This window comes from Zootoca vivipara, chromosome 1 (assembly GCF_963506605.1).
Source record: "Zootoca vivipara chromosome 1, rZooViv1.1, whole genome shotgun sequence".
Taxonomy (NCBI): domain Eukaryota; kingdom Metazoa; phylum Chordata; class Lepidosauria; order Squamata; family Lacertidae; genus Zootoca; species Zootoca vivipara.
Window position 1 is genome coordinate 133,890,432 of NC_083276.1, and position 21,161 is coordinate 133,911,592.

Here is a 21,161-nt window from a genome sequence, read left to right on the forward strand (position 1 = left end):
TTTATAAAGAAGGGTGGGTGCGCTCATGCATGTGGGGGTTGTTGTGGTTGTGTATAACCCCCCCCACACACACACACATGAAAGAATAGCTGGGCATTCCTACATTTTAAACAGTCTAAAGGGCAGGTAAACTGAAGCCCACGGCTCAAACTCCACCCTAGGAACCTCAAAGCAGAAACCTGCCCTTTCCTCAACTATGGTTGGTGAGGAATGCCAGTCCCAAGGTCCTAGCAGTACTTCTGTTGGTCTCTTGGCACCCAACATTATAGAATTGCCCACTGCAAACAGGACTAGGCTGAACGTAGTTGGGATCAACCATCCCACAGAGGTGAGGGGGTGGGGAGGAGAGAAGAATAGGTTGCTTAACATTCCTAACATCTCTAACTGTGCTTACACACCATAATATAAATGTTACGGTGGGGTGGGCAAGACAGTCCATCAGGTGTGAATGAAGTTTCAGAAAAGCTGTGCTTAGGCTGAGTTAGAAAAGCCACAATGAAAGCTGATCCAGACATTAGCTTGTTTGCACTCTAATTAAGTTTGTACTCCTTTTAGGTAATGTCTATGCCACATGTGTTGAGGAGAAAATTCAACACTTCACTTGAAACTGCAAGTAAGACTTGTGCTTATTTATGTATGAAGTAGAGGGAAATGCTTAGTGGTTTGGAGAGGGGAGAGTTTTTGCAGTAAGCCAGGAAATCCCCTGCTTAGGAGCGGCTGTCCAAAGTATAGCTAGAGTTCAGTTATTGTCTGTTGTGGGTCTCTGAAGTTGTGGACCCTGATCTGTCCACATACAAAGAAATGTTCTGAGCAACTAAGAAAACCGCAAAATCTCTCTCTGAAAGTTAGTCTTTTTACAGGATTGTCTGATAATATAAAACACAAGACAGCTTTAAAAGTTTTATTACTTTCAAAATTAATCAATTTCCTTGAGAAATTTTAAATTGCTCACAATGAACTAAAAAAAAGAAAAACATAAAATCGACAGATTTACAAATTCTTGGCCTGACTTCAAACATTCTACCTTTCAGATTTCATTCTAAAATGAGCTTATACTGACTTGTAGCCAAGTCAATTTAAAGTCTTGAGTAGGCTAGGAATGAAACGTTGATCGCTCACTCCAGGCCATGAGCCATTTCTGCCCCAGGTTTTCTGTGACTCCCCCAACAATTTCTTTTGGCAACAGTGACACTTCTTAAAAATTCTAACAAAGTTCAGACCACTGTGTTCAGCTGCCCACCTGCACCCCTGGGTGCCCCATGTTTTTTTCACAATGGTAAAATGCTGCTAATTCTCCAAAAGTAATTTCCTGTGGCAGCTGCACTGCTTCTGGGTAAGTCGCCTCTTGCTTCCTTATTCACAGCTCATCTCCATCACGGCACTGAAGTGGGCAGAGATGTTTTGTCCGTGGTTTTCATAGATCTATAGGCCAGTGTGTTGAACACTTGAAACACACTGTACATGTGTTTGGTATTATTAAATGCTTTTGTAGAAGGGCTGGTGGGGAATGGGGGAAAGCCGTCATTCTCCCACAGAGCCCCAAATCCTTACCATTAAACTTGAATGGTGAAGGAGTATATTTCTTGATCTGGGCTGTGAAATGTCGTCTGTGTTGTTCGGGAAGAAGTCACCCAGTCTCACCCTTAAAGGGCAGAAAGATAAACTGGTTGACTTTTCACTCTGCAATGCAGATAGAGTCAAAATACAGTCAAAATACACTCACAGTTTTCAGGCTATCTTCCTGCCCCTCTCTCCCGGGGTTCCATGATGTACCAAGTAGTTGAGGGAAATATGCAGATAGGAGAAATTTGAAACAGAATCTCTTGGAAGAGATTCAAATGTCTTTCATGGTGCTGCGGTGTAGGCACTCAGAGGAAGTCCTGATGGGATTTTTAAAGCAACAGAACACAATCTGCAAACACAATCTGCAAACACAATATTATGGTGTTGCTGCTGTACCCCCTATTTCGGGGAGGCCTATTAAAAAAATGTGTAAGCTTCTAAGCTTCAAAGAAACCACACTGAATCACAGACAGGTGTGGGTGTGGGTGTGTTGCAGGACTCTGCTTTCCCCTTTGGCCCATCCCACCCCCCTGATTTTGTCTTGTTGGCAATACTTTTCTGATTAGAAATCAGACTTTGTGACTTTGTGCAAAGGTTTCTGGCAGAATACTGCAGTTCCATCCAAAGGCCAGGGCCGGCTCATCGTAGACCCCCAGTGGCGCAGGGCACCATGGCGCCGGCCCGCCCGCTGGCCCGCTGCGCGCGGCGCCCGCCCGCTGGCCCGCTGCGCGCGGCGCCCACCTGCCCACCGCGCTGGGAAACAGGGCGGGAGGGCGCCGGAGAGATCCGGCGCACCATGGCGACAGGGGCGCTTAAGACGGCGCTGCCAAAGGCTGATCTCCAACATAGTTCAAATTGACGACTCCTCCAGCAACAGGACCTCCTCTTTCTTCTCCTCTTTCAGCCTTCCATGTTGTGCAAATCTGCTCCAGAGGAAGGGGAAATCCCACAGCATGAGGAGAAGTTTGTTCCACTCATAGATTCAATTAAGTGTCACCCAAAGCATTTATTTGCTGCCACAGCAAGAATAAATGTAGAAATCCTAGTAGCTAAATAATGAACACTTGCACCAGGCCTCTGGTACCACATTTCAAGTTGCTGATTTAAGCAGCAGCAGCAGCAAAATCTTTTCCCCTCCATTTGCAGAATAGTTCAACTGTTTCATACTTCAGGCCCAATGACTTCAAACTACTTCATGTTCAGGTGTTTACTTCTTTAAATATACATGCAGAATCCATGGAAACGAGGTCCCAATCATTGCCCTTGCAAATATGCTGGCACAAGTTCTATATTTGGGCACCATTGATGCCCAAGGTGAGGCATATGTGCCCAAGGTCAAGAAGTGTTATCAGAATATGTCCCCAGACCACTTGAGTTCTTCTATGGCAGAGTTGCTTTTGTTCATGACTGCATGGTAGATCCCTGTGACCATGTGCCACCAGAAGAGGTGACCCCACAGCTAGTTTTTGGCCAGCTAGGCTTTTGCAACTTGCTAAAAACCAAGTATAACTCTTCCAGAACAAGGGGAAACTTTTGTGTGTGTCAAAGCTCATTTTAAAATGACTGGGTGTTTCTTGTTTTGGTCATCATTACAGTACTCTTTTATGCTATGAACTGTATGTGATTTTTTTTGTGGTGGATAATTGGCTGTATTGTTTCATGGTTTAACATGTTGATGTGGGTTTTAATTGTACTTCTGTGGTTTTATGTTGTAAGTCACTTGGAATACTTCTGCAGATAGACAGGCGAGCAGGTAGAGTCCCCCAACATCTGCAACAAGAGCGCAGTGTGGCAGTTCTTGTATTGGTCTACCAACATAGTCCCATTTTCCCTTGTGAGCAGTTTGGAGTGTCCTCCTCAAGGAATGCCTGGACTTGTCTGCAGGTGGTTCCATTTCAGCAGAAAACTGCCTGATCAACACACAACATATGTTCTCTTACTTTTGTAGTTCCATGAAGGTTCAGGAGTTTGCAACTAGAGCTCAGAAGTGAGGTTGTGTTCTTGCAAGCATAGTCTTTGCCTGAATGATTCTTATGGTAATCGCATAATGTCATAGGCCCAGTACGCAACAGTCTGGGCTAGCAAGCAAAAATTATGCCACTCACTCTGAGTCATCCATAGCACACTGGAATCTTATCCTGCTGTTTTATTTCCATGTGCCAGATTCACCCTGCAGCAGAAATAGGCATGCTTTTTTTAAAAAGATGGGACTTTGCAAATTTGGCCAGTGCCGTTTTTGAAGTCCTATCTCTGTGCCCATGTGTAGCGCAGACTAGTGGAATGATTACTGGACAATGTCTTGAAAAATGTGGGTTCAGTGTAGTTGACTAGGGTGTTTTAGGGCTTAAAACAAGTTGATCTGGGATTAAATCCCCACTTAACCGCGAAGCCACCAAGAGATGGCAGACCTTCTCTCAGCCAGACCTCCCTCGCAGACATCTTACAAAGTGGGGGGTGGGGGTGGGGGTAGGTAAGTCTCAGCATCATTGTCTGTGAAAGGGGAATGAAGTCTTTTCTCACTGGACTAGTCTGAGGTGTGAAGTGTTGCTATGCTCCCTGAATCTTAGAAACAGCCACCTATAAACCTGTTCAGCTGTTTCCTTCATTAGGTTTCACAGACAATTAGATTTGATCCATAGTCATTTACACCCGGTCATAAGAGAATGTAAAATGTTAACCACATTGAGTGGTACTTTGGCCTGGTATAAATAACTTCATGCAGTATAAATTGCTATATAAATGTGTCCTGAAATGCTGCCAGCAAGATACATTTTGTGCCCATGTTGTGTCATTCCCCACACCCTGAAATGGCAGCCAGCTCCAAGCTACAGAAACCAAGTCATCTGTGTCCCTCTCTAGCTGGTGCCTGAACTCACTGTGCTCAAAAAAATATTAAGAGCTGATGCAGTGAGCTACGAATTGGGGAGTCCTTGCTTCACCTCTGCCATGAACCGAGGTGGCCTTAGGAAGGAGACCTTCCTCTCACTCAGCCCCCCCCCCCCAAATAAAATGGCAGGGGTCATGCTCACATCACGGAACTGTTCTAAAGAGCACAGCGAGATAATGCTTATGAAGCACTTGGCAGCACTATGCAAAGGCTACATGTTAAAATATTTGTGTGTATCAGTAATGGAGGGCTACAAAAAGAATTCCAGTGTTGATAAGAGAGAGCTTCTGAAAACTAGTAGGATGTCACAGACTAGTTCAGGTTAGTGTCCTGTGGCTAGGGATGGGGAAATCTACCTGTAAGGGGGAAGGCTTATAGGGAACAACCCCACCTCATCCGGTAGAGTTCCTCTCCAAGCAGTAGGTCAAGCACAGGATCAGATTACAAGAGCCAGGAAACAGAAAGAGAGAGGTGAGGCTCTGGCAGCATCAGGCAGCCCTTACTCCAAGGGGAGAAAGGGAAAGGGAAAAAGGGGCTGACAGTCAGTCGGTCAGAAGGCCACCCCCCCCCCCCACGCCAGAATTGAGGCGTCGGAGAAAAGGGAGGCGCTTCACAGTTCCCAGGCTGTTATGCTGGGCGCGGAACAGGAAACCCGCATTGCGAGATTCTGACTCAGACTGAGGCAGACATGTTTTTGGACGCTTTACACGGTAAATAATATGCACCAATAAAAACATCTGAAAGACAAGCAGATGTGGAGGGTCGTTACTCAAGAGTAGCCACAACAACCCCTGACAGCACCCATTTCACTTTCCTTCTGTTTCTCATTTTTCCAGGCTTAAGTACAGTTCTCCTCATTTCCACACCAGTTTGCAGTTTATTTATTTTTAAGTGAAAATTCATCAGTATTTTAATTTGCAGATTTCTCCTTCTATTACATATTTTTGTGTGCCACTTTACCTAGCATACACACTTTTTGCAAAGCAATTCCCCTAATAATTTGCATGGTATTTTCTAAAATATGTATGATTACGCACACCATGTCCCAGTAGGTGCACCCCCCCCCCCACACACACACATTACTTGGCTGGAGAACTGCAAGATTCAGAGAAGTGCAAACTTCAAAAGATGGCTGTGCTTCCGTTCCATTCCATTCACTTGCTTTTGGGGAAAGTGCAAATTTGGTACTTTCCCTTTTAAATGTGGACTGAATCGGACTTCTCCCTCCCCCACTCCCTGTGACTGAACAATGAATCACTCAGGCAGCAAAACTTCTGAATGGTGGAGATGCGGAGAAAGCCACCTGACCTAGACGGATAAATGGGCTCACAGATAGGCCTCCTGCTTTCACACACCTCAAAGGCTTCCTCTCCAAGCAGATGGTTCTAGAAACGCTCTCTCAAGCAAAACAGTGGGTCTCAATGTCATAACAAATACCTCTCTGCCTTCCCTTTTTCAAGACAATGCTGAATCCTTTGCTCGGAACTCGGATTACAGAGGATCTTTGACACAGCGAAATCCAAATGGAAGAAACAGGAAAGCAGATCACATCTTTGCGGCAAGTACTATTCAGAATCCAGCTCATTGCCCTCCTATAAGCTGAAAGGTAGTAGACTATCCAGGGGTAGCAGGGAGGATTTAGTGCAGGACACCCCAAATCAAGATGCAGAAGGAAAATGGAGCTGTTTTTTTTCTTGATGAGAGATTATAAGTATGTAGGCAATTCAAAATGGGAGAGGTACAATCTTTAATGGGTCCAGCTCCTGTTAATGTGAGAACATGCATATCCTTGAATTATGCAAGACTCCTTATCAGACATTAGACAGAATGAAAAGAAATTTCACAAAATGAAAGTACCACCCCTTTTGGTGACAGCCATATCATCGCCCAAACATTTTGGCCTTGGCATGTGTGCATTGTTGGGTTCCGCTTTAACCCTTTAACTGTCTTAGCATGGTTCCTTACATTGCCTTGGGGTGCTTCCAAGACAAGAAAGATAGCATTGTGGATATCTTTTTTGCTATAACTTTATTAGTGGTAAAACCCTGTTCGGTGAAAAGGGTGCACTACAGGTGACTCTCCATTTAGGTGGGGTTACATTCCAACCCCTGTGCTCATCAGTGAAATTGCATAAAATGGGGAATTGCCTGTATCAGCTCAGCAGTCGCCCGGGGAAGAATTTCCCCCTCATGTCAGCTGTGCAAGCCCCACTGTCCCTCTGCACTCATGTAAGTCGAAGGGGCGGCAGGGCCTGCACAGCTAAGCAGAACAGCTGACCACCATGTTTTGTCCCTGCTCACTGAATATCTCTGAAACGACCAGCTTCACACCCTGCAAACAGTGAATGTGGGTGAGCAATTTTGGCCCATCCTCATTGATACCAGAAGGGTTCTCATCAATGTTTTGATACTTTACAGAAGCCTGTGATGACCCATCGCTCTTGAACAGAAGGAAGTCTTCTAAGACCTCAACTCAAGATTTCATCCCCTCATTCTATTTTCTTTCTTTTCTTCTCTCCATCTGTTCACCTGCAGTGCTAGATCTACAATCTGCTCCCTCCCTTTGCCTGAGTCAGGAAACAAGGAAGAAGCAGGAAAAGAATTATCTAGGCAACATCCCTTTGAAATTTGGTTCCTACATTCATTGCAACAGCACGCAGAGCCCAGCTTAGTAAAAGGAATTTCTGTTCTAGGATTAACTTAATTACCCACCCACATCTATTGAATAGGACTTGTAGCTGAAATGTGTTTTTTTTTCATGCACTGCTAAAGTATGCATCCATATTCTGATCATTTGGGCTGGTGAATTACAGTCAGGTCATGTCATGCTCAGGATTTCACAGTGCCCTGCAATAATCAGGAGGGTTTTTCCAATGGTCTGGAATATGGAACCAGAAGGCAGAATGCTAGGCTTGCACCCTTAGCTGCCTTTCAGTACCAGATGCTAGAGAACCCCCAGAACAGCACACAGAGGAGGAGGGGGGAACATTCTGTCTGGCAAGCCAAAGCGCTTGCTCTGATGCAACAATTGATGGCCTTAGTGCAACGTGGGATTCTTCCCCAAGTGTTCTGTGGTTCCTTGAAGACTAAGAAATCTACTATGGCATCATAAATGAACTAGTGCCCATTTTGGAGCCCCATGGCAATGCAGGGCACAAGGAGAGCCTTGCTAGACCAGACCATTTCCCACAGTGGCCAGCCAGATGTTCATGGGAATTCCACCAAAGAGGGCAGGAGCAGCACAGACCTCTGATCCTCTTCCTCCCCAGTGAGTTACACCACAATACATAGGTTTTTGTCAGCCTTCAAGGTTCACAGAACGCTTTGTTGGTTTTGGCATGCCAACGTCTTGCGGCTCTGTCTCCTTCTGGAATATGTTAGGGCTTTGGTGCTTAGCCAGGAGTGCAGGCCATGGTTGCACAGGCATTAATCAGAGAGGCTTTCTGCTCACATTTCTCCATGCAAGGCATCTGCTTCTTCAGAGTTGCAGAAATGGCAGGAAGTAAAATGGCAGAAACAGTGGAGGAACCATGGCTGAGTGGAAGGTCAGGACTTTTCAAGGTCCGCTCCCTGGCACCTCATAGACAATACAGGGCAGAGCAGAGGCAGAGATGCCTGTATGATCCTGCTATTCCTTCCATGTTATAGTAGCATGTGTCTTTGCAGAGCTTTAGGTGGATGAAGAGCAGGCTTATGAGTAACAGAGCTTAAATGAGATATGAAAAGAATTCCCTATTCCATATGCTCTAGCAGAGGAATGCAAAATTCTTTCTCCTATTTCTGATAAGCACATTAAGTAGAGGCTCAAGGAAGCACATCTGAATTGCTGTTGAAGGTCAAACATTACGATAGGCAGATAGATACGCTCACAGTTGCAGACCTGACTTCTTCCCTCTGCAAGTTGTCATGATAAATAAGTGATAGGATAGTTAGCTTTCAACCCTGATTTCAGCTTACTTCTAAGTTGTATAGAATTGTACTGTCTTCTTCAAGTATCCTTTAAATCCTCCTCGGGATAAATCAAATGTTATGACAAACTTGCAAATTTATCCCCAAAGAAATTGGCACCGTGAGCCAATTGGCACAATTACATTTTGCCCTCACGTAGTCCATTTGGAGTTTCTGTTAAAGTGCATCACATTCCACATTTGATTCATTTCCATTTTAATTTCTTTTCTTTTACTGAAATCCAAACTTTTTTTTTTACACAACCATACAGTGTCATCCTGAATATCCAGAATTTATATGGCACCATGCCTATGTGACTGGCACTCAGACACATGGAGATACAGGAATACAATTTTTACCACACACTGAGGGGTATACAAAGGATCCTTAAAATGTGTGCACCTACCCCCATTGCTTATAAAGCTTTGCCCTATAAACAAACCACAGAAAGCGCTAAAGGCTCCTGCTAAGACAGCTCACTGCATCGCTGGCAGGAATCCTCTTATGTTAGCAAGCATTTTCCCCTTGCAGCACCCTGATCCACGCAGGGCCTCTGAAGTGTGTCTCATTTGCCATCAGCTTTTAAAGTGCCCCACATCCCCTCCAGTGATGTCCATTAGTTTCATGATGCAATCGAAGGGCAGAAGTGCGTGCTGCCTTTAGTTCGACGGTTCTCTTTCCCGGGGCTATTTTTATCAGACAACGAGCTGTTGCGCAAAGGACCGGTGGAAGGCGGGGGCAGCAATGACCACCCCCATCCGAAGGCTCCTCACAACTGCTTTAGAGAGCCTTCGTGACAAAAGATGTAAAGAACATTGCCTAATGTCTCCTTTTGGCCTAAGATAAAACATAGTCATTCTGCTCATCTCAGCCATGTATCTATCATATGTATATGCTAAACCATACAATAAACACTGGCATTGTGTTCCTATTAAGCAATGTTTCATGCAGTATCTTTTTTTCCTTTCCTGATTTCTGGAGGGAGGTGGGGAGGGTAGGCCACTTCATTCCTACCAGCTCACACTTATGCCTTAACCAGCTAATAATGTCTTATTAGTAAAAAGAAAAAAAGATATTTATTAATAAAGGAAACAAAGTTTGGACGCCAAAGTGGAAAATGGAGAAATCAGCTAGTGAGAAATATAGTACACCATCCCTTTATACAGAATTTGCATCTTGCTTACCATACGGGAGGAAATTAGTTCAGGTAGCAGACTGAATACCGTCCAAACCTGATTTGTGAGATTTGAACCACAGAAGGTTTTAAAGGCTGTGCCTTTAAAAGAGTTGTTTTTTTTAAAAAAAAAAAGGCCTTGAGAAAATTCATCAGGATTTCTGTACACATTTATCCGCATACACTGTCAGGAGTATGGGCAGGAGTCAGGCTCTGGGGCCTGTAGTGCTTTGCAGGACTGGGGCCTGCCTCAGCTTGTGCTGGAGAAGCAAGGCGTGGCCACACAGGTGAAGACATCAGCTTGTGCTGGAGAGGCAAGGAGTAGTCACCCAGGTGAGGCCACTTGATACTTCACTGCACCTGGTGGCAGGAGCTGGGAGGGATAAAAGCTCAGCATTTCCCTTCAGCTCTTTGCCACAGCAACGCTATCCCTGCCTGGTTGCCTCTGGCCTCTTGCTCCTTGGACCCTTGCCTTGCCGACGCCTTGATCCTCGACCCTTGGACCTTTGCCTTGCCGACGCCTTGCTCCTTGACTCCCAGACCTTCGCCTCTGCCTTGCTCCTTGACCCTGCGACTGCCTGCTGCTGGACCCTCAGCCCTGTACCTGTTCCTGCTTCTATGCCACCATCTTGCCTCTGGTCCTGACGTCCTCAGACAGGGCTTCAACCACCCGCCGACTGGACCGTGACATACACATTGCTTTGTATTTTTCAAGTGCAATTTCCCCTATTGTGCACATTTTGTAAAGCAGTTTCCTCATACTATATTTTTGTATGTTGCCTCCACTGATAAATGCATTTGTACAGTGGTGGACTCTGGGCTCTCGGAATTCAGTGGCGCCGCCATGTGCAATGCTAGAATTCAGCTTCCCTGCCTCTTGGGCTCCATTCTACTCTAAAACTGCTTCTGATTTTTGTGCACAGCATATACATTTTTGCCCTCATAACTTGGCTAGAGAATTCTACTGCAAAATCTGGAAATGGGTAACTGCGTTTTGGTTTACTCCCCCTCCCCCCCCGAAAGTGCAAACTTTAAAATGCAAACTGAATCCAATTTCTCCTCCGCCCCTATAGACAGCTCTTGTGGCTGCTTTGCCTGACCCCCAATATCACTGCTTTCCAAGCCAACTCAGTCTTGCTCCTAGATGCTCGGGGGGGGGGGATAAATAAAAGTACCTTTAGTGCCTTTCAAACCAATCTCTGGAAAATCAGGTGCTGCTTTTGGATAAAATAGTATATTTTGAAATGCCTTGGTTAGTTCATTCTGGTATGTTGACCACATACATTCCCTACCCAATCCTTGACACATTACCTTTTTATCTAAAAGTCCCATGTGGGAAACTCGCTCTTTGCTTGAAGTCCAATAGCAGGCCTTCAATACTGGGCAGGGAATATTATGTTTCCTAGTTACAGCTGCAGTCCACCAGAGAGAGAATAGCTTGGTGTACTGTTTGCTCAAGACAACAACCTAAACATTAGCATATGCTTATGGTAAACATCCCTGCAATTCTCTGTGCCCAAAGAGGCCCCCACTGCAACAAAATGCAAACACCACAAATCCCAAAAACCTAACTTTCATGTCTTATGTAGTACTAAAAACTAAACATGACAGAACTTGGCAATCAAAATCTAAAGTATCATGAAACCACAAAACACAACAGTGCAAATAGCAGAGTTTGTCCAAATGAATCCCAATCATGCAACTATAACAAAAATGTCACTGAAGTATAATTTATGGCTATGAAGCAAACTCCCAGACTTCCCTGTGCAAAACTTGGATTTGGAGACACCACCAGGTCTCTCTATTTTCACTAAGACAGCGCTGGTTCCAGAGATCAGGCCATTCCAGCCCCACTCCTGCCCTAGGTATCGTAGCAGCCGCAGGTTTATATTACAAACTAGCGTTCCTTAACCATTTTAACTATATGTTGTTCTCATAATCTGCCAGCCGCCCAAATAAAAGATGCAATATAAATACACTTTTCACTCATGCAGCACAAAAACTTACAGCCTAAGGTGAAGAATTCTCCACTCCCCAGAATGTTATTCCCTTTGGGCCAGAATTAAACAGGGATGGGGTAAATTTGTGCTTCCACTCCAGTAAGTTATTGCAGAACCAGGAATAAATCCATTGTGTGGCACCAAAACTCTGGAAACCCACAATTCCATAGTGAAAACACACAGAGACTCACACACACACCCTGTAGGTGCACAAGCCAGAGAGGAATGGCTGGTTGCATCTTTATAGAAGAAGCAAAGACAGGCAGATGCAAGCAGTGTGTGGTTGGCTGTGCTGTGCACCCCAGGACTGAAGATCAGCGCAGAAGAAGAATGGAGAAAAGATGGCCTCCCCCCCCCTCTTCTGATCTCTTTCAGTGCATGCCCTGAAATGTAATGGATCATGCTCATGGTTTCCATTGTATTTACAGTGACATGGGAAGCAAACCCCACCAGGCAGAGAGGAGTCCAGAAACAGAACGATAGATTTATTTGTAGAATTCCTCTCCCCTCTCGATAGGAATTCCCGCAGTCCAATGCAGGCCCCAGGGATGTGTTACGAGTTCCTGAGAATATGTGTCTCTGGCTATACCTCACATATCCCATCTGCCAATACACTCCTATTGCCTGTTTCTTAGTGGAGTACAACACAATTTTAAACCATTTTAGATTTTTAATCACTCTTAAAATGTTTTGCTTTATGGTTAATTTCATTACTTTTGCTACTTGGCTGTTTGCCATCCTTGGCTCCTTTGGGATGAAGGCTGAGAGAAATGTAATCATCACCATCACGACAAATTGGAACAAAATAATTACACATTTGATTCCTGCCTTGCAGGGGGTTGGACTGGATGACCCTCGAGGCCCCTTCCAGCTCTACATTTCTATGATTCTATTAAAACAAACAAGGTGTACAAATGCATTCATCCATTTTTGCCCAACTTATTCTAGTTAATCAATGTGAACTAAGTGGTCACACAATACAGTATATGGAAGATGACATAGTACAGAAAGGCAATTCACTGGCAAGGGTCTCCATGTGGACAGAAGGAAGGAACGGGGGGGGGGGGGGTGAACACCTGCAGTTTAATCTTGGAGTGCTGGTTTTTAGGCTGCAGTCCTATACAATGTAATGTAGTGTAGTACATAGACACATTCTCACCTGGGAGAAAGTCTCCTTGAACTCGGCAGGATTTACATCAGAGTAGGCATGCATAGGATTGCCCTGTTAAGAACCAAATATGCATTTTAGGATATTAGAGTACTATACAAAAGCTGAATTCTCAGGTGCAATGTAATAGGAGGAAGGACCCGTCTTCTGCAGCCCATAACATAAGTTGTTCTGGGGTGATGGGAGGATTATGCTGAGATGCCTTGTTCCAGTCCTGATGATGTCACAGGCAGCATAAAAAGGAATAGAGCGACCACCGGCTCTCACCGCGTCACTCCCTGAAAGGAGAGCCAAGCAGTGCCACTCTCCATCACTCTGGGGAAAAAGTAAGTATTCCTCTTCAGTTCTGCTTTTCATTGCCTGTTTCAGAAAAAAGTCGGGATGAGCGAGACTAAACAGAAGGCATGCTTTGTGTGGCACCTGCAGCCTCATCAAATAAATTTGGGGAGCTGTCTGAGTAAACTGGCTTTCCACTCCCATGCCCACCGTGAGCATTTTCTAACTTTGCTGCTTTGTTGTGTGTATGTGGGCTTGTAATTTCATTTTAAAGTGATCATGGTTTGCTAGGGTAATAAAAACCAAAGGGGTTTCTAGCTAGATCTTCTAATAGCTTACTTTTATTTTCTGAAACCAAAGCTCAGGTATCCCCTTTTGAGATAAACTAGTGCTGCTCCCAGAAAAACAAAAGAAATAGTAGAGGATGCTGTTCAATAATTTAGGATTTTAAAGATTTTCAAGAGTAAAATTATCACTGCAATTATTTTAGGTATATACCCTAAGATATTGACATAAATGACAATCCACTGGGAGGCAATTATTATGCCAGCTTTCCAGTTGGGAAACTGAGGCTGGGAAGCAGCAACTGACCCAAAGCCAATGTGTGAGTTCCATGTCTAAGCTGTGGTTTGATTCAACCTTATTCCCCTTTAGGCTTGCTGGTTTTCAGAATAGACAGTTTGCAATGTATTTTGCAGCCAATAAATACAACAACATGGTTGCTTTTGGCCAGAAGCCTTTAAAGGTCAGGCTATAATGTGAGGATGAACAGGAAATGTGCCAAAATGCATCAGGACTTGGGGAGAGAGGCCCCTAGTTCAGCAGGTGTGGTCAGCACATAGGAAGTCCAGAGAGGGAAGAGCCCACAGCCAAGGCAGCAGCAGCAGGCACTGTGCTTTCTGTTGGGTCAAGACTGCACACAGATCAGCTTTTCCAGATTCGACCCACTGTGCTTCCTCGCAACTAAAATCTGCACAGTGGCTCACAATTCCAATCAAATGTTAGCTGAAATGTCTTACCAGTTTAATTTGTATGATAAGTGCTGGGCATTTTTGAAAATTTGGCTACAGTTATCCTGACTACAGCCCTGCAAAACAAATGCATATACATGTGTCTATGCGGGAGAAGAGCTGCACACACACAGCCAGAAGTGCCTTTGAACTTTCTGCTGCAGCTTTTTGCACAATTGAACAGGCAAGCAAACTTTAAACTGAACAGAGGCCGGCCCATTCATGGAGGTGCTGGAGCCATTGCAGTAGAAGCTTCAGAACCACCTCCTGCTCTGCACAGAGTTCGTTCTCCCCCTTGCACTTCCATGCCATGCCAAGAGCCAAGGGCACTGCTCTTTTCTTTCTCTCACCAACAAAGGATTCAGGTAGAGACAAAGCAAGAAAAATTGCAGACACCCTGAGAGTTAAAACAATTCTGGTTCCTTTTAAAAACACGAATTTACCTTAAGTTCTTTAACTTAAAGACTGCTAGAGAATGATGGCAGTTGTTTTTCCAAAGGTGAAAAAGAACTTTTGTTAGCTAACAGGCTAATGGTAGAGGGAAAAGCTGCATTATATTGGGGGGGGGCGGCTCTAAAGCCTGTTTGGCCTCTGAAGCTTAAAATGTCCACATTTTGAAATACTAAATAGGAAATATTGAAAGTAGTCAAGCCCCCCCCCCAATCCAAATATGTGTGTGTGTGCACACTGCAGCTACCCCTCTCCTTTGACTGCATCACAACTATGATGTTACATGTGTACATGAGGACTTTGTTCACACATGAGACCTTTCATGGTTACACCTCCCGAATCTTCCTCAAGGTTACCTATCGGCACCAGAAGACAACGCCTGACGGGATTTGCTTGTGCTGTATGTTGTTGTCTTCTCCCCTCAACTACTACTTCCCCACCCTCCAGATGTTCTGGAAAGCTGAGGTCCTGTGCAGAGGCATTTGTCTCCATGTTGTGTGTGTGTAACTCTCTTCTTCTGCTGAGCCTTCCCACCTAACAACTTGAGAGCTTTTGGTCCTTATAGGACCAAGTAAATCATTTACTTAATTTCATTTTATCGTACTTACACTCCAAAGAGCTCCAGGCAGAGGCAGGGACTGGCTCAAGATAAGCTTTGCCTGAGAGGGATTTGAACCTAGGGCTTCCCACTTTAAACATATGTGATGGACTGGGGTGTGTTGAGTCGATTTCAGCTTCTGCTGGAGAAGTGGCAGACTTCTGGGGGATACCTTTTTTGAGAGGTGGGGGGGAGAGAAGAGAGAGAGAGAGAGAGAGAGAGAGAGAGAGCATATTCTTCCTGGATGTCTCAATCAGGTATTGTCTCAATCAGACATGTATAAATAGACAAGGATATTCATTTTCATTCACATTCTTTTCCCCCCACCCCACCCCTGTCTCTGTCTGTCTCTCAAACAGAGGATCTAGGCATAAAAAAGCACCAAATCATGGGGGAAGTAGGAAACTTCTTTTAAAACAATACTCTACATGAGCAGAGTTCATCAGAGACCCAGACTGCATGAGGAATGCTACTCAAATTCAAGCTCAGGGATGGTGAGGGACTGAGGACAAGCTGCTCATGAAGACTCGAGGACGGGACTTGCATGTGCTCACTTTGAGCCTTTGCATGTTCAGGCAAAAACCTGAATACACCTGAATACCCTTCCCTTCCCTTTTCTTTTCACATCCCCCACTAATAGTTCTTGAAATGAAAGTTGCAAACCTGTTTGTGCATGTTGTAGAGTTTTGTGTTGCTGCTGTTGCTCATCCTGAAGTGCCCTTTGGAAGGGCACTTCCCTTGCCTGAAACTGACAGCCCTTTCCCTTGTGACTGCAGTTGGGGCCTGAGCTTCACCAGGTTCCCCTTCCGAGTCACAGAACCTTTGAAGAGGGAAAAGGAGACAGACATGAGGCTCTTCATCATCTGCCTCTTGGGCTTGCTGATGGACTGCCTGCTGCTGCCAGACACCGAATGCCGAATCCTTGAGCGATCCATGGAAGTCAGAAGTAAGTTCTTGGGGACTGTACGGGGTAGAAGATAAAACTCTTTAAAGCAGCTGTGCTGAAGAGACCCTTTCTGAGGAAGCCGTTGATCACTGCAGCACTGGGAAATGGCCAGTGTCCCCTGCAGTGAATTAAGGGACATGGCAGCCACTGATAACTGGATGAACAGCTGGACCCAAGTGAAGGGTGTGCAGCACAGTCATCAAACCAGATGAAGTGGAAGGTGAACTTTCATAAAGGAGTTCAGCTCAGGATAGGGTTTGCTGGTCTGTAACATGCACTTGTGATGAGTCTTGAGGGACCTTGGGAGAGCCTACAGAAGGTAGAGGGAACCTTTTGGCCATCCAACTAGAGGTGGAACATTTTTGGAAGTTTCGAAGCCAGGGGAGAAAAACAGCCCCCCTTCCTGGGTGTCCCCCCCCCCCAAGGAAAAGGGTAAATTATTGGTTGGTTTTTTCTCATAGCATTCTGTATGCATTGAAAGTTACTTTGCTGGATGGTGTCCTTCCTTGTGTGCTTCTCTTTCACTCCTTTATTCCTGCCGCTGCTACTCCTAGCACACAATCCGCAGGCGTATTGGGCAGGTGTGAAATTAGACAGGTAGAAAAAATGCCATCAGCTCAACAAGGGTAGTCTTGCAAAAAAGCTTTGCAAGTGCTGAAAAGCTCGCATTGCCTCCCCACAAACAAGTGTGCCAGTGCTTTAGAATACGGCGGAGCAATGCCAGGTATTCCGGTGCTGGAGTGGGAAGAACTTTTCTTTTTCCTAGGCTCTCAATACCACCTGGGCTTTGCCTTCCAGATCCAGACATTGATCCTTCCTGGTACACGGGGCGAGGGATCCGACCTGTGGGACGGTTTGGCAGAAGGAGAGCAGCTGGAGAGAAGGCCCAGAAAAGTGACCACCGGCCCCAGCAAGCCTGCTTCCCCATAGGAGACAGCGATGAGCAGCTGCAATATGAATGATGCCTCAGAAGTGAAAGAGCGCCCGTCCCGAGAAGAAAGAACACACACACACAAACATCGCAATCTCTCCGGAGGCCAAATAAAAAATGTTGGACTTTTTGCTGTGTTTCTTTTATGCCTCATGCCAGAGGAGTAGAGTTCAAGAGCAGGGATGGGCTGAAGAATTTTCTTAGACTATATCTCTCTACACCCTCACATTGTATTCCTTTTACTGTCAATTCCCTTTCAGATTTCTTGCCCCAGTAAAGGCTGTTCCTTTTGTGAATGACTTTAATGTGTTGCAGAACAACTATCCTTAAACTCCACTCCAAAGCACCCATTTGTTGATGATACAAGTTTTTATTTCATTTACTTGTTTTTATAGCACCAGAGGTGTACATTCTTGGGACTAATAGAGTTAATAGAGTAAGGGATGGGGAAGGAGAGTCAGTTGTATATAAGGAATTAATATGCATTTCTTTTAAATACATACAGACTTTGACCAATTAAGTCCCCCACCCCCACCCCAGCCAATATCAACTTCATCCTGACCTTGTTGTTTAGTCGTTTAGTCGTGTCCAACTCTTCGTGACCCCATGGACCACAACACGCCAGGCACTCCTGTCTTCCACTGCCTCCCGCAGTTTGGTCAAACTCATGTTTGTAGCTTCGAGAACACTGTCCAACCATCTCGTCCTCTGTCGTCCCCTTCTCCTAGTGCCCTCCATCTTTCCCAACATCAAGGTCTTTTCCAAGGATTCTTCTCTTCTCATGAGGTGGCCAAAGTATTGGAGCCTCAGCTTCACGATCTGTCCTTCCAGGGAGCACTCAGGGCTGATTTCCTTCAGAATGGATAGGTTTGATCTTCTTGCAGTCCATGGGACTCTCAAGAGTCTCCTCCAGCACCATAATTCAAAAGCATCAATTCTTCGGCGATCAGCCTTCTTTATGGTCCAGCTCTCACTTCCATACATCACTACTGGGAAAACCATGGCTTTAACTATACGGACCTTTGTAGGCAAGGTGATGTCTCTGCTTTTTAAGATGCTTTCTAGGTTTGTCATTGCTTTTCTCCCAAGAAGCAGGCGTCTTTTAATTTCGTGACTGCTGTCACCATCTGCAGTGATCAAGGAGCCCAAGAAAGTAAAATCTCTCACTGCCTCCATTTCTTCCCCTTCTATTTGCCAGGAGGTGATGGGACCAGGGGCCATGATCTTGGTTTTTTTGATGTTGAGCTTCAGACCATATTTTGCACTCTCCTCTTTCACCCTCATTAAAAGGTTCTTTAATTCCTCCTCGCTTTCTGCCATCAAGGTTGTTTCATCTGCATACCCGAGGTTATTGATATTTCTTCCGGCAATCTTAATTCCAGCTTGGGATTCATCTAGTCCAGCCTTTCACATGATGAATTCTGCATATAAGTTAAATAAGCAGGGAGACAATATACAACCTTGTCGTACTCCTTTCCCAATTTTGAACCAATCAATTGTTCCATATCCAGTTCTAACTGTCTAGTCAAGTTTTGTGGGATCAATTTCAATCTGTTACCTCCGAGGATGTGGACAGGCTGCTTAGACGAATGAAACCAACCACCTGTCTCCTTGATCCTTGCCCATCCTGGCTTATAAAAGCTAGCCAGGAAGGGCTGGGTGATGGGCTTCGCGGGTTGGTAAATGCTTCTCTCCATGAGGGAGCCTTCCCAGACCCGCTGAAAGAGGCGGTTATTAAACCGCTTCTTAAAAAACCATCTTTAGATCCGGCCAATATGGCCAACTATCGCCCAGTCTCAAATCTTCCATTCTTGGGCAAGGTGATTGAGTGAGTGGTTGCGGAACAACTCCAGGCACGCCTGGAAGAAGCGGACCATTTGGATCCCTTCCAGTCAGGATTCAGGCCTCATCATGGGACTGAAACTGCCTTGGTCGCACTGGTCGATGATCTCCGGTGGGCTAGGGACAAAGGTAAGAGCTGTTTCCTTGTTCTGCTGGATCTCTCAGCGGCTTTTGACACCATCGACCATAACATCCTTCTGGACCGTCTAGAGGGCTTGGGAGCTGGGGGCACTGTCATGCAGTGGTTCCGTTCCTTCCTCCTGGGCCGTGTTCAGAAAGTGGTGGTGGGGGATGAGTGTTCAGACCCCTGGGCTCTCACTTGTGGGGTGCCCCAGGGTTCTGTCCTCTCCCCCATGCTTTTTAACATCTATATGCAGCCGCTGGGAGAGATCATCAGGGGGTTTGGGCTGGGTGTCCATCAGTATGCTGATGATACCCAGCTCTACCTCTCTTTTAAATCAGAACCAGTGAAGGCGGTGAAGATCCTGTGTGAGTGCTTGGAGGCGGTTGGAGGATGGATGGCGGCTAACAGATTGAGATTGAATCCTGACAAGACAGAAGTACTGTTTGTGGGGGACAGGAGGCGGGCGGGTGTGGAGGACTCTCTGGTCCTGAATGGGGTAACTGTGCCCCTGAAAGACCAGGTGCGCAGCCTGGGAGCCATTTTAGACTCACAGCTGTCCATGGAGGCACAGGTCAACTCCGTGTCCAGGGCAGCTGTTTATCAGCTCCATCTGGTACGCAGGCTGAGTCCCTACCTGCCCACTGACTGTCTCTCCAGAGTGGTGCATGCTCTAGTTATCTCTCGCTTGGACTACTGCAATGCGCTCTACGTGGGGCTACCTTTGAAGGTGACCCGGAAACTACAACTAATCCAGAATGCGGCAGCTAGACTGGTGACTGGGAGCGGCCGCCGAGATCACATAACACCAGTCCTAAAAGACCTACATTGGCTCCCAGTACGTTTCCGAGCACAATTCAAAGTGTTGGTGTTGACCTTTAAAGCCCTAAACGGCCTCGGTCCGGTATACCTGAAGGAGCGTCTCCACCCCCATCGTTCTGCCCGGACACTGAGGTCCAGCTCCGAGGGCCTTCTGGCGGTTCCCTCATTACGAGAAGCCAAGTTACAGGGAACCAGGCAGAGGGCCTTCTCGGTAGTGGCACCCACCCTGTGGAATGCCCTCCCACTAGAGGTCAAAGAGAACAATTACCAGACCTTTAGAAGGCATCTCAAGGCAGCCCTGTTTAGGGAAGCTTTTAATGTTTGATGGATTTCTGTATTTTAGAATTTCTGTTTTTTTGGAAGCCGCCCAGAGTGGCTGGGGGAACCCGGCCAGATGGGCGGGGTATAAATAAATTATTATTATTATTATTATTATTATTATTATTATTATTATTATTATTATTATTATTATAACTGTAGCTTCTTGTCCCACATAGAGATTTCTCAGGAGACAAATGAGGTGATCAGGCACTCCCATTTCTTTAAGAACTTGCCATAGTTTGCTGTGGTCGACACAGTCAAAGGCTTTTGCATAGTCAATGAAGCAGAAGTAGACGTTTTTCTGGAACTCTCTAGCTTTCTCCATAATCCAGTGCATGTTTGCTATTTGGTCTCTGGTTCCTCTGCCCCTTCGAAATCCAGCTTGCACTTCTGGGAGTTCTCGGTCCACATACTGCCTAAGCCTGCCTTGTAAAATTTTAAGCATAACCTTCCTAGCGTGTGAAATGAGCGCAATTGTGCGGTAGTTGGAGCATTCTTTGGCACTGCCCTTCTTTGGAATTGGGATGTAGACTGATCTTCTCCAATCCTCTGGCCATTGCTGAGTTTTCCAAACTTGCTGGCATATTGGGTGTAGCACCTTAAAAGCATCATCTTTTAAAATTTTAAATAGTTCAGCTGGAATATCATCACTTCCACTGGCCTTGTTATTAGCAATGCTTTCTAAGGCCCATTTGACTTCACTCTCCAAGATGTCTGGCTCAAGGTCAGCAACCACACTACCTGGGGTGTACGAGATCTCCATATCTTTCTGGTATAATTCCTCTGTGTATTCTTGCCACCTCTTCTTGATGTCTTCTGCTTCTGTTAGGTCCTTACCACTTTTGTCCTTTATTATGGTAATCTTTGTACGAAATGTTCCTTTCATATCTCCAATTTTCTTGAACAGATCTCTGGTTTTCCCCATTCTATTGTTTTCCTCTATTTCTTTGCATTGCTCATTTAAGAAGACCCTCTTGTCTCTCCTTGCTATTTTTTTGGAAATCTTCATTCAGTTTCCTGTATCTTTCCCTATCCTTTTCCTTGGGATGGTTTTCGTTGCTGCCTCCTGTATAATGTTCATCCTGACTTTAGCAGGACACCAAAT

General features: G+C 45.4%; 2 protein-coding genes across 10 annotated transcripts in view; both read left to right on the plus strand.

The window, feature by feature from the left end:
• Positions 1–8,653, plus strand: part of MLPH (melanophilin) — an 80,498-nt gene extending 71,845 nt beyond the window's left edge. For all 9 annotated transcript variants that reach the window (XM_035139421.2, XM_035139438.2, XM_035139375.2 and 6 more), the window contains 3 exons: positions 556–613; positions 5,911–6,008; positions 6,868–8,653. In XM_035139421.2, coding sequence (XP_034995312.1) covers positions 556–613; positions 5,911–6,008; positions 6,868–6,894 — 183 coding nt within the window. In that variant the 3' untranslated portion in view covers positions 6,895–8,653. The remainder of the gene's footprint in view (positions 1–555; positions 614–5,910; positions 6,009–6,867) is intronic.
• Positions 8,654–15,856: 7,203 nt separating this feature from the next.
• On the plus strand, positions 15,857–17,067 carry PRLH (prolactin releasing hormone). Its single transcript, XM_035134529.2, has 2 exons — positions 15,857–16,019; positions 16,818–17,067. The coding sequence occupies exons 1-2, from the start codon at positions 15,920–15,922 to the stop codon at positions 16,979–16,981; spliced, it is 264 nt and encodes an 87-aa protein (XP_034990420.2). The 5' UTR covers positions 15,857–15,919; the 3' UTR covers positions 16,982–17,067.
• Positions 17,068–21,161: the final 4,094 nt, after the last annotated feature.

Excerpts from the sequence above, each read along its gene's own strand:
- PRLH (XM_035134529.2), top strand. The coding sequence starts at position 15,920 with ATGAGGCTCTTCATCATCTGCCTCTTGGGCTTGCTGATGGACTGCCTG. Across the intron at positions 16,020-16,817 it reads GCGATCCATGGAAGTCAGAA|ATCCAGACATTGATCCTTCC; the intron begins GTAAGTTCTTGG and ends TTTGCCTTCCAG.